This window comes from Populus alba, chromosome 10 (assembly GCF_005239225.2).
Source record: "Populus alba chromosome 10, ASM523922v2, whole genome shotgun sequence".
NCBI lineage: Eukaryota > Viridiplantae > Streptophyta > Magnoliopsida > Malpighiales > Salicaceae > Populus > Populus alba.
This window is the reverse complement of record NC_133293.1, coordinates 10601987-10618220: the sequence shown is the minus strand read 5'-3', so window position 1 is coordinate 10618220 and position 16234 is coordinate 10601987. Positions and strand designations below refer to the sequence as shown.

Genomic DNA, 16234 nt, shown 5'->3' with positions numbered 1-16234 from the left:
TACATTATACCTCGGCAAATGCAAGAAGCAAATCTATTCAGCATTCTATTGCAAAGTAAGCTAACGATAAAGATTGAACTGAGATTCAATTTGTGACATCAAAGTTCTTCACTTAAACATTAAGCATACAACATTCAGTCATTAGCTGTTGCTAGTTGCAGTGACAGAAGCTCCTCTTCAGGAATAACACTAATTTGACAATCTGACCTTGGATAGGCTGCGCAGAGCAGTGCATACCCTCGCTCGACCACATCATCACTGAGCATACCATCACTCTGATCAACCGAGCCACTTATTAGCTTTGCTGGGCAAGTCATGCACACCCCAAGTTTGCAATCATGAGGCACAGTCAATCCAGAGTCCAATGCCTTGGATAGTATGGTCTCATCCGGTTCCACCTCCAGCTCCGTGGACTGACCTTCATGCTCAATCACCACTTTGTAGGACCTAACTACAGTCTTCAAGGACCTGCCAGCTTTGTAGTGGAGCTTAAAAGAAGAGACCTCGGTGGGTAGTTTGTGTCTGGTTAGGATGAAGGAAGGAGATGGGGTGAAATGAAGGGCTGCCATGGTTTTTTGTGAGGTGGGAAATGTGGGAAGCTTTTGTTAGTCTTTAGGTAATTTGTGGTGTTTGATAGGATAAGGTTTTCCTGGGAATTGAAGGTTGTCTTTGGAAATTTGTTTGCTTCGTTCTAGGTGGGCATTGCCCCAGGCTGTGGCAGTGTGGCAAAAACGCTCTAATAATAATTAAAAACAAAACAAAAAAGAAAAAGAAAGTGCTCCGAATTGGGAATTGCAGGCGCCTGCCTTCAAGGGAAAAAGATTTATGGTACTCAAGCTACTGCAAACGTGATTTCAGAATCACATTTCCTCAGCCCATATACAGTCTGCAGAATAGATGTTGTAACTCCAAAGATTTATGGGACAGTGTTGCCTCATAACCAATAAACGCTGCCAATCTTCTTTGTAACTCCAAATTCTATGCACAAACTTCCCTTCACATACTCACAATTCACAAGCCACGCCATACAAATTAATGTAAATATTTTTCTAGTAATAATTAGGATGTCCCAAGTCTGCCAACAACCTCGTTGGCCTTGTTAAAAATTGAATATTTTCAAAGAAGAAAAATAAATAAAATTTTACTGATATGTCCAATAGTTCAAACATAACCAACAAAGACTAATATTTTATGATGTTATGTTATTTTATGCCATTGCGAGGTTATAAGTAAAGATTATATAAAATAGAGTAAAAAGATTATCATAAAAAAATCTTCATCGGTAGGTATTGATAATTCTTGTATTGACTGTTTTATTTTTCAGAAACTAAATATTTATATCTCATAATTAAAAATAGATTACGGTAAAGTGCATATTTTCCCAAAAAGGGATTAAAAATCGTATTATTCTTGTAATTAATAAGATTTATATATATCCCTTCTTTCCTTATTTTTGGCGGTGGGAAAAACAGCTAGTTTTTCTTCCTCCTGGCATTAATAATAACAACGATGACAGAAATCTAAAAAAATTCAAAACAAGGCTTAGATCTCATATTTGGTCACATCTCATTCAACATCGCGTTACATGCAAACTATGCCAGGTGTCACATTACGAGAACGGCCAATCTGACAGTGATCCCCTACTATTTTAATTAGAAAATCCCCTTTTTTTTTTACCACCACAGGTGCACGTCACTCAAAATCCCTTTTTTTTTTTTTTTTTTTTTTCTCGGTGTTTGATTCACAAATGTTTTTAGAGGTGGGTGGATAAGAAAAGGAAAGGTTATAGCGTCCAGGGAGGTTGTGTGGGTTGGGCTTCACAACATAAGGCCCATAATATTTTCATGGTTTGTGTACAGTTACAGGTGGTGAGCTCAAATTAACCCACCCCCATTATTTATTAACCAAATTATTTTTCTTTTGGACTTTGCAGATACCAGTAGTTGCATTTGTTTAGGTGATTGCAGAATCTCATCATATACAATTTTCATTTTTGGTATTAATCTTGAGAAATTAGAATGTGTTATTTATTCTTTTTTAATATAAGGTGAAGGCACAACAAAAGAAATGTCTCTATATTGCGGATGCGGTCAAGGATGGGACTGCAAAAGCCAGAACTACAGGAAATGCTGTTAAATCATCAGACCTCTCATTCCCAAGTCACAAAGCCAAGGGACTGTATCAAGCCGCAACGCAGCAGACAAGCACCAAAATCTAAACGCGGTAGCGAACAAAGTTGGCAGACTCCTCGATCTTCGCGTATAATTTCCACGGAAAAGGAAAGTGGATGCACTCCAAGACCCAGACTACGAGTGTGTTTGGCAGTGTGGTAACGGTTACTTTTCAAATAGTTTTTCATGTCGAAAAGCATGCAAATGATGTTTTTTTATTTTTAAAAAATCATTTTTAACATCAGCACATCAAAACGATTAAGAAAGTACAACCGTCACTCAATTTTAGTAAAAAAAAAAAAAAAATTGAATTTTTACAAAACGCCGGTTTGGCAGCAATGCCAAACGCGCTCTACATGTCCCTCTCTGGAGTTTTAGATTTTGATTTATCTGCTTTACCTCCATCACATCTCTGGTTCTTGTAAGATAGTGGGGATCGGTTGCTGTGGCGGCGACACGCCAGGTTTTGGATGTATCAACTATCAACAGGGATTTTGATTTGGCTAAAAAACGAAGATCTCTACATCCAGCTGGAAATCAGTTTGGAGTTGACAGAGACGAAATATCCAAAACCTGAGAAACAAATCATTCCAACATCATTGCCTGTTCTACTTGCATTATTGTTTTTCAATTATTCAGGCCAACACACAAAAAAAAAAATAGAGTTACAAAACATGGGTGATCCTCAAAGCTTAATGCAAAACACAAACAGTTCCCGGTGTGATATTAATTGCTGTCATGTAAAATAAATAGTTGTGCTATAGTTAAATTACATTGATTAACCATATTGTGCATAATTATAATGGATCTAATAAATAATGAGTAGAATGACATATTTTCTAACGTTCAAGTATTTTTAGACTAATTTTCAGGATCCGAGACTACATAATCTTTGACATTTATACTCGTATGGCTATGCTTAAGTAGGTCCTTCATTTTTTTCCCTTGTGGTAGCTACGTGCTACGATTCAAACTCTAAGTAATAGCTAGCATGTAATAAAAATCCACTTATCACCTAAGCCAAATCTCAATGAACCTCGCGCACACATGCATGCATCTTGCAACCAAATCTTCCAATAGGAAATCTCTATCGACACCAATAATTAAGTAAATGGTTAGCCAAGGACTTTCACAAAATCAGCATCCAAATTCAAGGGAGTTAGTAAGCTAGTTTTACCCTAATGATGCACATGTCCTGGTATAATACACCGGGTTTGGCGTGTCAGATCATTATACAATTAATATCATTAAAAAATCCAATCTAGGGTCATTTTCAAGAAGATATGGATTTTCTTTCTCCCACATATATAACTCATAAATATTGGACCCAGCTTCATATATTGCTGCCAAACTTGACTACTTGAGGAGAAGAATCCTTGAGTTTTATATATATATATAATCATCACTTCCAAAGAGATAAAATACTCGCAGCTTATTAACATCTTGGCTAAATAATAACGAGAGGAAAAAAAAAAGAAGAGGAAGACAAACACAGCTTCAATGGTTTGTTTGACACGGGAATTGGTCAAACTGGTGATGAATAGAAGTTTTTGTCTTGGTGATGAACTAGTAATCAATCTTTTAAGGTCATAATATTCTAGGATAATTAGCCCGCCAAAAAGATTAATTAATAGGGATGCATGAAATGAAGATATTCTAATTTATTCGATAAACTTTGTCTAGATATATACTCACATAATTAATTATAGGCATGGTGGAGGCCGTCCTCACACTTTGCTCCTGCTCTCCGTCCTTAATTTATTGGAATGTTAAAAAGATAACGACAGACAACGTTCAGATTCTCTGGATGGATTTATCTATATATATAAAACATGTAAATTTTGGATATATACAGTACTCTCACATCCCTCCAAATGCCATAACTGATTAGCCCTAATTAAAGAGTGAGATATAATAATGGAAGCACACAAGGACAAATGGTCCGGTGTTAACCTTACCTAAACCAACTAACTTTACGGTAAGAATTAGTTAATTAATCAAGCATGTGATATATCAAAATATTTCATTCTTTTGTCGTAGTTGGTAGCACCCCTAGCTCCTTCTTTTTATCGATAATAGTTAGTATTATCTCTTTGGATCCTCTTCTTTGTCTCCCCCAGTGTGCTATCATACAAAAAAGAGGGAAAAAAACTAGCTCTCAATGTTTAATGCCATGCCCTCTTCCTCTCTTCTATGCACATATGGGGGTTCACAGTGCACTTTTTGGGGCTTTTCATGGACTCATTCGAGTTTGCCAGTCCAAAACTTGGAATCCGTTGTATTAAAAATCAAGTTGATAAGTCGTTGATCTTTTTTATTTTTTGTTTGGATCAGTACTACCATGTTGATGGCTCGGAGAGCATGTGCTGTTAACTTGGTTAGAAAGATTAATTGAGCCAATAACCTCTAATTTGACCGTTAAGAATTTGCTAAATTCAAGTATTTATTAATTTAGTGCTAATTAAATGCTAATATACAGACGCCGCAAAATATACACTAATAATTATGCAATTTCTTACATGTAATTAGCTTGATTACTAAGTATAAGGGTAATTTGAGAGGTAGTTTATCTAATCATGTTTTGAATTTTATATTTTAATAATCATGAATTTGATTTTTTTTTAAAATACTAAAAATTTATATAATCATTAATTTAAAAATAAACTGGTTTAAACACCTACGTATATATAGACACACACTTGTGTGAGAGGGTGTGATGTTATTTTTCTGATATGCGGTGCTAATTGTGAAGTCAAAAGCTAATTATGCGGTGGCTGGGACTAATTAATCGACTTCAGGGTGAATAAGCATTAGCTAGTTGAAGTGTTGAACGGTGATTTTGAGCACCAAGTGGAAGATTCTCCATTATAACAAGAGGGAAAACAAAATACGAAGTCAGAAGTAATTATAGCATCAATCTGGGATGCATAAAAAAAAAAAAAGACAAGCAAATCTAAAACCTCCTCTTAGAGTCCTCTAATAAGAGATCGATAAATCATTCACCGAAAGGGAAAGCATTGACTGATTTTCCGACATATCCAGAATTTAAAGTGGCTTTGACTACACAGAAACCAATCCCGAAATTAACGAGCGTAGATAACATACTTTGTTCAAAGATCTGTCTTCTGTCCTGTACCTCTCCACACATTCACCGGCCCGTAATATAAGATCCCAAATAAATGTTGACAGTTGCAAGGGATATGCGCACCACAGGCCACACACCCAGCTACCCGAAGGTCCATCCCATCGCAACGCGCCCCTGGCTAAGAACTAGCTAGCTAGGTTAGCTCCTGATTGTTGATGTGCAGGGCCACAACAAAAATCAAGGCAAATAAACCAACTTGGTCCTGCAGCCGTGCACAGTCAATTAGCTAGGCAAATCACCTGCAGGCCAATGAAACATCCATCCAAAGTACCTAGAAACACTTAAACAAGAAAAACTTAAACACATGCATATAACCCAACACAAGACAAGGATTAAAAACTAAAACATCATCGAGACATTAACATCCCACGCGAATTCCTTGGTTTCCAAATTATTTATAATTTACTTTGCCTCCATTACAAATGACCTTTACTGTCTTCATGCATGATAACATCCCTCCTCACCAAATACAAAGTGATTCCACAAAACAACGAAAAAACGTACCACCCCTAACATACATCACATATGCCCCTTCTTTTTAACTAACAAAACAAAATTTAAAAGATGTACACAGTACATAATTGACCTCACACCAATAAACGTGAAACCTTGCGTTGTTGAAGGCCTTCAGGTTTCCAGTGGGTGTCGGGTTCCGGCGAGGGCGAAGACAATAGGCAAACAATTATATCAGCGAAAGCACTAATGATAAACTTGTGGGTGTTCTTAGGGTTTAATTTAAGATAGCAAGAGATCAACTCATGCAAGTAGTCCCAATTAGCCCTAACGTCCCTTATCTCTCTTGCTTCAATCATCTCTTGCATTGAGTGTTTAAAATCTATGTAAGGATCTAGTGAATACTTTTTAACGGCAACACCTCCAGTGACTGGGGTATGAAGCTCTTGCATGGACTCAATGATGGAGTTGGAGCGGCCAGGGGAGGAGGAGAAGAAACGTTGGGAGGCGATAATAGTGGCAAAATCAGGCGTCGAGTCGGTGTCAGGATCGGAGTAAGATGAGGAGTAGGAGTTGGTGGAGGGAGTACTGAGGGATTTGGAGGTGGATGCTGAGGAGAGGTCATAGAGGGAGTTGAAGTTCTTGATCATTATTGATGTGGTGGGGGCGGCGGCGGTAGCGGATGATGGTAATGGATCACTATACTCTTGCAACTCTGAGGGCAATGGATGTGAGGAAGGGGTTACGGTGGGTAAGCATTTGAGAATGTTCTTCCAGAAGATGAGGGGCATTTTTCCTCTTGATGAGATCAGACAGGGAGATTGTAATGTGTCTGCTATAGTGGCAATGGGGATAAAATTAGAGGAACGTCGTTGAATGGTGGAGATTTTATTTGGTGAGAGAGAGAGAGAGAGAGAGAGAGAGAGAGAGAGCAACAGTGCAAGTTTGTTGAGGAGTGAGAGAAGCAACATCTATTTACGTCTTCCACTCCTATCTTTTATTCAAGGCTTTTGTAGCGAGGATTATACAGTCTCACCATTATTAAACTTGTCTAGTCGTTGTAGTTGGTCAATCTAAAACCTAATTTAGATAGGGTTTAGGTTTTAAAAAGAAATATTATCGAAGTTAATTAATCACTTATTTGATTTATAGCTTGATTAATCCAAAAAAAAACTTAAAATTATATTATTTTATTTTTAAAAAATTATCAATTTACCATGCTTTACTCATATAATATTTTATATCATGTTTCCAGTCAAGTCAAATTTAATAATTACACATAATGTGTCTAGATAGATAGAGAGAGATGTATCTTTTTGTAGTTATAATTATAGTTGTTATTTAAAGTGTTTTTTTATTTTAAAATATATTAAAATATATTTTTTAAAAAAATATATTATTTTTAATATCAACACACCAAAATGATCTGGAAACATTAAAAAAATATTAATTTAAAGTAAAAAAATAAAATAAAAATTTAAAATTTTTTAAAAATATTTTTAAAATACAAAAATAAACAAGTTAATTTCTATAATAATAATAATAATAATAATAATGTAGATTTAAGTCGTGTATTGTGTGCATGCCTACGTACGTACGTAACTATGAAAATGATATGTGATGTGGGGGTAGTTTCGTTGCCCGTTGCATTGGGTAATTATTTAACACCATCACTGAAATGTTGTGGAGTATATATGATCTGTGAGATTAAAATGCTGCAAAAGACATCACCACATGCGCATGTTTCCTCAGAATTCTTAACATGATCAGCTACTCATTTACATCTTTCTGGGCCAACAAACATCATGATATGATATGATAGTACCTCTCATCCAATAATTGACGATCTCAGCGATGCAAGCAAAATTACCTTACAGTTGCTTCAATCACATTCAAGGAATTTAATTCCTTTGATCTCTCTTTATTTTCCAGATCTTAAATGCACAAGAGATTTCAGATAATCTGTTCTTTTAACTGATCTGTCAATTTTGACTGCTTAATTGCTACCTTCTCTCAGCCTTGATTCATTGACTTGTAGCATCTATCTATCTATCTATATTATAGAATACAAGCATTCATCATAATGTTTTACATTTAATTTGCTTATTTCTTTTCTGCCACGTGAATGCTTTTTTTTTTATTTAACGGTAATTAATGTTGATTTTATAGTTAATTTCTCTTGGATGCCAACGGTTAATATTCTGTGTACTTAAAAAAAAGAACAGCAGTAATATTTTCCATTAAAATTAATAAAAGAGCCAACTTAATTAAAAAAATATATTACAAGATCCATATTAGAAAAATACCAGGATCCATATTCTAATTTTCAAACTAACTTTTAATATTAAAAGACACATACTTTTAAGTCACACAAGGCTCGAGTTGACTCGCAGGTCCCAGGTCTTCTTCTAGCTAATTATAACCTTGATTTTTTTTTCTTTAAATCTAGGCTAGCATCCCGAATCATCTAGATTTTATATTAACCTGTCGGGTCAGACCGTAAACGATTACTATAGTTTAGACTTGAGAGTATAGAGTGTTTGGAAATATGGTAGTTGTTATTTTTTAAAATGTTTTTTGCTTAGAAATATATCAAAACAATATTTTTTTTATTTAAAAAAAAATATATATTTCAATATCAATACATGAAAAAATTGAGAAATATCAAAAAATTTAATTTAAAGTAAAAAAAAATAAAAATAAAATATATTAAAAAAAAACATTTTTAAAATGCAGAAATAAACGAGTTTATATTCCTTTAATCCAAATGATAATAAGAATTGGATTGCAGATGAGATTTAACAATAACCCCCCCCCTCAAAAGATATATATATATATATATATATATATATATATATATATATATATCCCATTCCATGCAGAAAATGATATCTCAAAAGGGAGAAAAAAAAATTAAAATACAAATATAAAACTCAAATTCCTAACAATTAATTAATATTCACCATTACAGATAATTTGCTTTCCGATTCCGTATAGCCTTTCACCAAAACTATGTCTGCAAATAATTGTGTCTCTTCTTCAACTTTGCCCTACTGCTCACCCACCAACCAGTGTTCTCTGCCCAGAAATAAGTCACCATGACCCCCCTTTTTTGGCATTACTAACATACCAGTCAAAAAAATGTCACGACCTATTCACGAGCTCGGTTCATACTGATGGCGCGGTCTTCATAAGCAGAGTATTAAAGTCCAAAAGGCCAAACTACTCCTCTACCTAGCGTACGAAATTTATCCTCGAAAGCTCACTGCTATGGTACATCTTTTCTGTAGGGAAAAAAAAACCTAGCCCTTATAGCGGGCATTATAGAGGTGGGTTTCAGCTTATTTCCTGCATTGCAGCTTACGAAACCCTGTTTGCCACATGATTGTACTTTCGTAAAACAAAAGTGGCTCACGAGGCAAAGTCCTTTCTCTTCTGTGAGGCCAATAGATAACGTTGTGAAAGCCAGAAGCTTTTCAGAATTTAAAGGCGCTTCTGTCTTTCAGAAGTTAAAAACAGTGGTTTAAGGTGTTCTCACTCGAGTATCCTTTTCCTCTTTCTAGGGTTCTTGCCTGTCGGCTCCCTCGTCTTGTTGGGCTGCAGTTGTTAAACTTTGTCGATTTATATAGAACTGCCATATCATGTTGATACTCTTAGAAAATTGTATTGTAAACTCTTGTCCAAATCAAACCATGCTCTGTGCTATCATGCAGCCTCTAGGTAACAACATTTTGATTTCAAAAACAAAACTAGAACACTTCTCTCCATAATTTTTGTGAGGTCTACTGCCAATATCATCAAAAACTGTCGAATGCTCATCTTTGGTAACAAACAATGCCACAAAATATAATACAAAGTGGTAAACATTTATTATACCCAACAAGTTGAGTCCCATTATGTTTGGGCTTCAGCAACTCTTTAACAATTATCCTCGGGCTCAGCAAGGACAGTAACCATTGGGCCATGGACTTTCTTTCTCCAGTGACAAATGCATTTGGCATTTAGACCAATTCGGGCTCAGCAAGGACGGTAAGTTGAGTCCCAATTTACTTAAAACTGATTGTTAATGCAAATAAGCCTACAACGCTTTAGAGGTTTAGACAATAAGGTCTTACAGGCTTGAATCAATTTAGCTTCAAGCATTTAGAGACGGTACACCTGTGCGAAAAAGGAGCAAAAACTGGAAACGGTGGTTTATTGTTGCAGATCGAGCAGCAAGCAACTAAGAAAAACAACTGCCTGCTCAGTTCATAGTGACCGCCTAGGACCCCAAAACCTGTGAGCTCGACGAGACACGACTTGTTACAGAAAAGCGTACTACTTCTGTAAATTGTGCAGAAAACGACAGTAATGTCAAAACTTATGAAATGAAAGTCGCATCTAAACTATCTGTGCCTGAATTTCTAACAGGCTTCAACTCCAAGAACTTTATTCAGAGAATGTCGTTAAAATTCTTTTAATTCATCCCAAAACAAAGGGATTTCGGTACTACTTTTTAGAAGGGCTCCTGAAAGGTTGTCGCTGATACAGATATCAATGATGACTCATCTCAAAGTAATGCTTAAGTTCCAGCTATTCACTGCACAAGTGCATCACAAGATGAACGGTGCTCAGTATAATAACACTAACAAACTTGGAACCCTAAGAGACTCTAATCCTCAATCAGTAAGTCCACCGAACATTCTAAAACTTGCCTATTGCCGGTGGAATGGCTAGTGGCCAAACAGAGAGCGCATCGGTCCTTTTATGGAGTACCAGAGTAATATACTAAAATGATTATAACAGGGTGGAAAGGTGGGTGATGCCACTATGAAATCATATCACTTATTCATCAGATTTCAGCAGCTTTACATGAAGTTTGTTGGTGACAATTTTAGTTTTTAGTTCTGTAAGATGAAAGGAATGAGCATAGCCGTGATGAAAAAGGCTCCAACTTCCAGCAGCAAGAATAAAACGCAACATCATGTAAAAGATAATATCAAACCTATTGTTCAAATCAGAATACTAAAAGCCTTTCATGTGATCCAACAACTTGGGAAAAGAAAAACGCTGGTAATCCCCTCATGATCAAGTTTATAGTGGTATTTCAATGCTTTGGGACCGTCCATAATTTCTCTTTGAAGAAAAATCAGCGAGTAATGATGATACAAAGTATCCAATCCAGTATCAGCAACTATGTTCCATTTCTGCTCCATGTATTAATGCATGCATAATGCTATACAACGCTATATATGGCAACTATGTTCCATTTCTGCTCCCTGTATTAATGCATGCATAATGCTATACAACGCTATATATGAACCCTATTCAAATGCATGCTGCACAGTAACCATATTCAAATGCTAACCGATACATATTTAAGAGGAAGGAAAACTTACAAGGACCCAGAACTTCAATAATTACTACTATCTGCATGTAGGGGCTTTTATTACATTTTATTTATGTTTTCCCCTCGTAGTCCTACCAGCATTTAACCATACTCACAAGTGGAGAGCAACCCTATTCATCACGACTTGCAACCTCCAATCCATTACCTGCACATTACCAGAAAGATAAAGCACAAGTCTTTCACACCATTTATCTTCGAACTGAGCACCAAACCTAATAAAAGGGGTTGCAAACGCTCACCATCTGGATCAAAGAAGAAGACCTGCCTAATTGGCCGATTAGGTACAGACCTCTGAAACGTTTCTATTCCCTTGTCCTGCAATCACCATAAAATTTAGCTTCAATTCACTGTGTTTATTTTAAGTTTAACTTTTGATTCAAAGAAAAATCATAAGCATATTTTGACTAGAAGTAACTTTTGATTTACATTAAAAGTATGCTACAAAATTTAATCAAACATACTTTTAATTTAAAGTCATTTTAACTTATTTCATCATAAATTATTTACAAAAAGTATTTTTTAGATTATGGCTTAAATAAAAAATCATAATTATTAAAAAATCTTTTAAACGGATACTTCTTAAAAGTGATATAATCGTCAAGTGGCAGTAAATGCCACTCATTGGTGATAGTGGTCGTTGCTTTTGAAATAAACACAAGCATATTAAGCAAGAATATAAAAAATAAACAAAGAAGAAGCTTTGTGATACCTTGAGAGATTGGACAAAGGAGTCAAAATTGGAGACAGAGAAGCAGACATGATGTCCTCTAGGGAGATGGGTAGGATCAAGAACCGGTGACGATGCACTGTAGGGTCCTTCAGGAAGCTTGGTATCTGGGCTCCTCTCGATTAAGTGGATAGCGAGATCTGGATAGATCTTAAGCCATATAACTTTGAACTCGAACTTTGGGCTCTCTATCTCCTCAAAACCAAATATGTCTTTGTAGAAATTGGCAAGCCTTCTTATATCTGATGATTCTCGAGATATGTGGTTCAGGCACGCTCCTTTAGCGAATGCCATTTTTTTTCTTTTTTCTTCTTTTGTTCTTCAATTAATGTCAGGTGGATGCTTTTGAGCTTCTTGTCTATTGCCTCTCTCTGTCTGTTCTTCCTTCTATTGGGTTCCTCCTTGCTCCTTGGTGATATGAGAGGTCGGAGAGGGTACTGCGGAAGATAAGAAAACGACTTCGTTTAATGCTTACGTGGCTTAATAGGCTGCACCGCTAATGTTGTAAATTTGTGGCATCATGAAAATTACTGGTGACCCTAGCGAGTTAATTATTCTTAAATCTAAGATTTTTAAAAGAAAAAAAATATATTCATAAAAAAAAAATCACCAGAATTTTGAAACGCCAGAGTGCTGGAATCTCACTCTGAACAGAGAAGCAAGGAATTACAAGAGAATCAGAGTAGTCGATGAACTAGTAAGTCTCACATCTAAACAAAAAGAAAAACGTAAACTCTAAAATTGCAGATGGTTGGTTGGAAAACAAAATTGAAACTCAATCACCAAAATTATGAATCATTTCTTTGAATCTTGAAAATAATTTTCAACCTATTTTTTATTAAAATTTAATTTTTTTACTTTAAAATAATTTTTTATGTTTTTTTTATAATTTTAATATATTAGTATCAAAAATAAATTTTAAAAAATAAAATAAAAATTATTTTAATATTTTTTCAATCAAAAAACAACTGTTATCATCAGTAAGGTTTTTTTTGTTATTTTTAAGGTCTTATCTGAAAATTATCGAACCTGTTAAAATATTGTTAATTGAGTGAAAGATCATCACCAAAAATCTCTGCATGAGCATTGACTATCCCGAAACCGATGGAATCTATTATTATCTCTGACAATAATTTCTCTCCCAACAATGCCTGAGATAAACTTGAAGGCACTATGACAATCACCACATATCCTGAGATTTTTTGTGATTCTTATAGGTACTCCAGGAGGGAGAGCTAGAAGCCCGAAAGCAAGGGCAATCTTCTCGCTGTGGTACCCAACTTCTGTCATTTTCTCTTCTTCTTCTAAATCATAGAGAGCATAGTTGGTGTCAGGCATGTAGCCAGCTGCCTGCATTTCTGTCCTTAGCTTAACTAGCATTGCCTGAATCTCACTATTCCTTTCGTGGGATGCATCCTTTGCTTGGAAGACATGGACCTTATTCTTTGCAGTAACCCAACTACAGCCGGCACCCTTCTTGATCCCAACTTCCTTCATTTCTTTTCTCACAAGGGTTGCTTCATCCCACCTGCATTAAGGTCCTAGATAGTTGGTTGGCAAGCAAAAGGAAAATATAGACAAAGAAGAAGGCTAAATTTGAAAAACCAATTACTTAAAGCAGATGAAAGAACAGCATGGTGAACGAACCATCTCTAGTATATTACGGGGGAGCAGCCACTCAAATTATTAGTACATTAGATGTGCAACAAACAAGCAGGATAGGGACCCTCTCAATCAAGTCTAAAATAATGGCTACCACAAAACATCGGCCAGGGTAATTGGGTTACAAGTAATGGTGAAGGGGCTACAAGGTTTTGCTATGATATAACCGCAAACTTGACTGGGAAGTTTCGACCTTTTCAGATAATAAATGGAGAGAAACTAAGACAATCACAACAGGTGAAGCATTATTTCTACCTGCAAGAACAGCATCATTCCTGAGAACCCCATTCCCCCCACGAAGACAACAATTTATGAGGTGTAGGATTGAATGAAAGATGGATTCAGGTGAAAATTTTTCATTCTTCAATGATGACCCTAAAACATACCATTTTTTATGCCCTGTAGTTCAAAATAAACCAGTCATTGCATCACATGATGATGGGGTTAAAACAGGACACCGACTACAGAAGTACATTGACATTAGCAGCAGAAAATAACAGGAACTTCAAGGAAGCAGATACCAAAACCTTCTAATTAAAAGCTAGCCTGAATTTGTAGCATTTCTGAAAAACAATAAGGTTTGCTTTAAACAATTAACTTACCTTCCAGCAGCAGCAAACATATTTGAAAGCAGTACATGGTTGCCTGAATCTTTGGGATCAAGTTTGAATAAGTTATCAGCTGCAATTTTACCCAACTCAGGCTTCCCGTACACCCTACAAGCATTTAAAAGAGCACCCCAAACTGAAATTGTTGGACGAATTGGCATTTTTTGTACAAACTCATAAGCACGCTCTACCATTCCAGCCCGCCCTAACATGTCCGCAATACAAGCATAATGCTCTGCTCCCGGTTCAATCCTGTACCTGTCCCTCATTGACTCAAAAATCTCGTTTCCCAATTTAACTGCCCCTCCCCTACTACAAGCCGATAACACACAGATCAGTGTTACATAATTTGGTACCGCCTCAGACTGCATTTCTTCAAACAGTGTCATGGCCATGTCAACATCCCCTTGGTGTGCATACCCACTAATCATAGCATTCCAAGAAACCAAATTCCTTTCAGGCATCTCATGAAAGACCTGCTCACAATCTTCAATACTTCCGCATTTACCATACATGTCAACAAGGGCACTGCCAACAAAAATATCGCCCTCCAAACATGCTTTCACAGCTAGTGCATGAACTGACCTCCCAAATTCAAGTCCTGAAATCCCTGCATACGCACTGATAACACTTGAAACCATATAATCTGTCAGCTCAATCCCTTCCTTCCTACCCATCAAAAACACCACACAAGCCTTCTCCTTCTCATCATTCTGCTCACAAGCAGCTACCATTGTACACCATGAAACTGAATTCCTCCTCCCCATCCCATTAAAAACCATTTCTGCCAATTCAACTTCCTTACACTTCCCATAAAAATCAATAATCCCATTTGCAACCGACACATCCCTTTCAAACCCACTGCGAATCACAAGCCCATGTAACTGCCTCCCAAGGTCCAAACACCTTGCGTCAGCACAGGCATTCAAGAACGCACAAAATGTTATCAAGTCGGGCTCTCCACCCACCCGGCGGAACTCTATAAACTTATCAATCGCTTTCCTTGGCCTCCCATCAAGCACCGCATTAGAAATATATGCATTCCACACGGCAACATTTCTTGGAGGCATTTCATCAAACAGTCGCTGCGCTTCAAATTTAAGCCCAGTTTTTGAGTACATATCAAACGCGCTGCATCCAACAAATTTATCATTAATTTGGCCCAACTTCAACGCAATCGCATGAATCTGTTTCCCTGCAAAAGGCAAGCAAAGCGCAGTAGATGCTTTGAACGCGCAAGGGAAAGTGAAATCGTTTGGCTTGATGTTCTCACGGCGCATTTTAGAGAAATTAATGAGAGCAGAGGAGAAATAACCGTTTTGGACAGAGCCAGAAATGAGTGCGGTCCAGGTGACGACGCAGCGAATTGGGGTGAGTTGGAGGATGAGTTGGGCTGAGTTGGGGAGGTCGAGTTTGGAATACATGCTGATGAGGTGGATGCAAAGGAAGGGAGGGATTGCACATTGGAGAGTCTTGAGGATTTGAGCATGGGTGGCTCGGCCGAGAAGAGAAGAGTGAGTTGAGACGGCGGTTTCGAGAATGGATGCGAGTGAATTTGGGGTGAGGAAGGTCATGGGTAGCAGACGTGGTCATGGTTTGGTATGGTGGCGCCAAAGTTCTAAAGTTTTAAATCGACTGTACAGTAACTACAGTTACAAAGGCTGAGTTTTTAAAAAGGACTCCTTATGCTATTATTTAATTCGATTTAGACCCTTATTCTTTAAAAAGGAAAATATGTTTACACCTAAAATTTCAACTTGTTTGATTTAGATGATTAACAAAATAAGTATTTTAGTTTATAATTTGTATATCTAACTCTTAAGGTCTGAACCTTCATTATTTGAGAAATTTTAGAGAGAGTAGATTTTAAAGTGCGTTTTTATTAGTTTAATTTCCAATATAGTTGCGTTTTTATTAGTTTTTGTTTTAAATCTATTTTAAAAATCAGAAAATAAGGCATCGGTCGAAGAACGAACCAGGGGCATCAACAAAATGTGATAAAACCTATTGTGGTTAGTAAAAATTAAAAATTAATTAATTAAATTAAATGAACCCAACGAGGATTGCCAACCTCCACAC

General features: G+C 36.4%; 4 protein-coding genes across 4 annotated transcripts; all 4 read right to left on the bottom strand.

The window, feature by feature from the left end:
* Positions 1-19: 19 nt before the first annotated feature.
* On the bottom strand, positions 20-796 carry LOC118046594 (ferredoxin C 1, chloroplastic). Its single transcript, XM_035055573.2, has one exon. The coding sequence runs from the start codon at positions 567-569 to the stop codon at positions 135-137; it is 435 nt and encodes a 144-aa protein (XP_034911464.1). The 5' UTR covers positions 570-796; the 3' UTR covers positions 20-134.
* A 4895-nt stretch (positions 797-5691) lies between these two features.
* On the bottom strand, positions 5692-6730 carry LOC118046595 (transcription repressor OFP16). Its single transcript, XM_035055574.2, has one exon. The coding sequence runs from the start codon at positions 6558-6560 to the stop codon at positions 5904-5906; it is 657 nt and encodes a 218-aa protein (XP_034911465.1). The 5' UTR covers positions 6561-6730; the 3' UTR covers positions 5692-5903.
* Positions 6731-10923: 4193 nt separating this feature from the next.
* On the bottom strand, positions 10924-12179 carry LOC118046598 (glyoxylase I 4). Its single transcript, XM_035055576.2, has 3 exons — positions 11868-12179; positions 11398-11473; positions 10924-11303 (listed from the first exon to the last, which is right to left on the bottom strand). The coding sequence occupies exons 1-3, from the start codon at positions 12177-12179 to the stop codon at positions 11269-11271; spliced, it is 423 nt and encodes a 140-aa protein (XP_034911467.1). The 3' UTR covers positions 10924-11268.
* A 17-nt stretch (positions 12180-12196) lies between these two features.
* LOC118046597 (pentatricopeptide repeat-containing protein At4g14850) lies at positions 12197-15796 on the bottom strand. Its single transcript, XM_035055575.2, has 3 exons — positions 14150-15796; positions 12915-13413; positions 12197-12322 (listed from the first exon to the last, which is right to left on the bottom strand). The coding sequence occupies exons 1-2, from the start codon at positions 15727-15729 to the stop codon at positions 12948-12950; spliced, it is 2046 nt and encodes a 681-aa protein (XP_034911466.1). The 5' UTR covers positions 15730-15796; the 3' UTR covers positions 12197-12322; positions 12915-12947.
* Between the last annotated feature and the right edge of the window lie 438 nt (positions 15797-16234).

Bases quoted from the DNA above. Each gene is read 5' to 3' on its own strand.
- LOC118046594 (XM_035055573.2), bottom strand. From the start codon at position 569: ATGGCAGCCCTTCATTTCACCCCATCTCCTTCCTTCATCCTAACCAGA.
- LOC118046595 (XM_035055574.2), bottom strand. From the start codon at position 6,560: ATGCCCCTCATCTTCTGGAAGAACATTCTCAAATGCTTACCCACCGTA.
- LOC118046598 (XM_035055576.2), bottom strand. From the start codon at position 12,179: ATGGCATTCGCTAAAGGAGCGTGCCTGAACCACATATCTCGAGAATCA. The intron at 11,474-11,867 runs GTATCACAAAGC...TGGTGATTGCAG, and splicing joins CCTTTGTCCAATCTCTCAAG to GACAAGGGAATAGAAACGTT. The intron at 11,304-11,397 runs GTGAGCGTTTGC...GGTAATGTGCAG, and splicing joins CTTCTTCTTTGATCCAGATG to GTAATGGATTGGAGGTTGCA.
- LOC118046597 (XM_035055575.2), bottom strand. From the start codon at position 15,729: ATGACCTTCCTCACCCCAAATTCACTCGCATCCATTCTCGAAACCGCC. The intron at 13,414-14,149 runs GTAAGTTAATTG...ACCTTAATGCAG, and splicing joins ATGTTTGCTGCTGCTGGAAG to GTGGGATGAAGCAACCCTTG.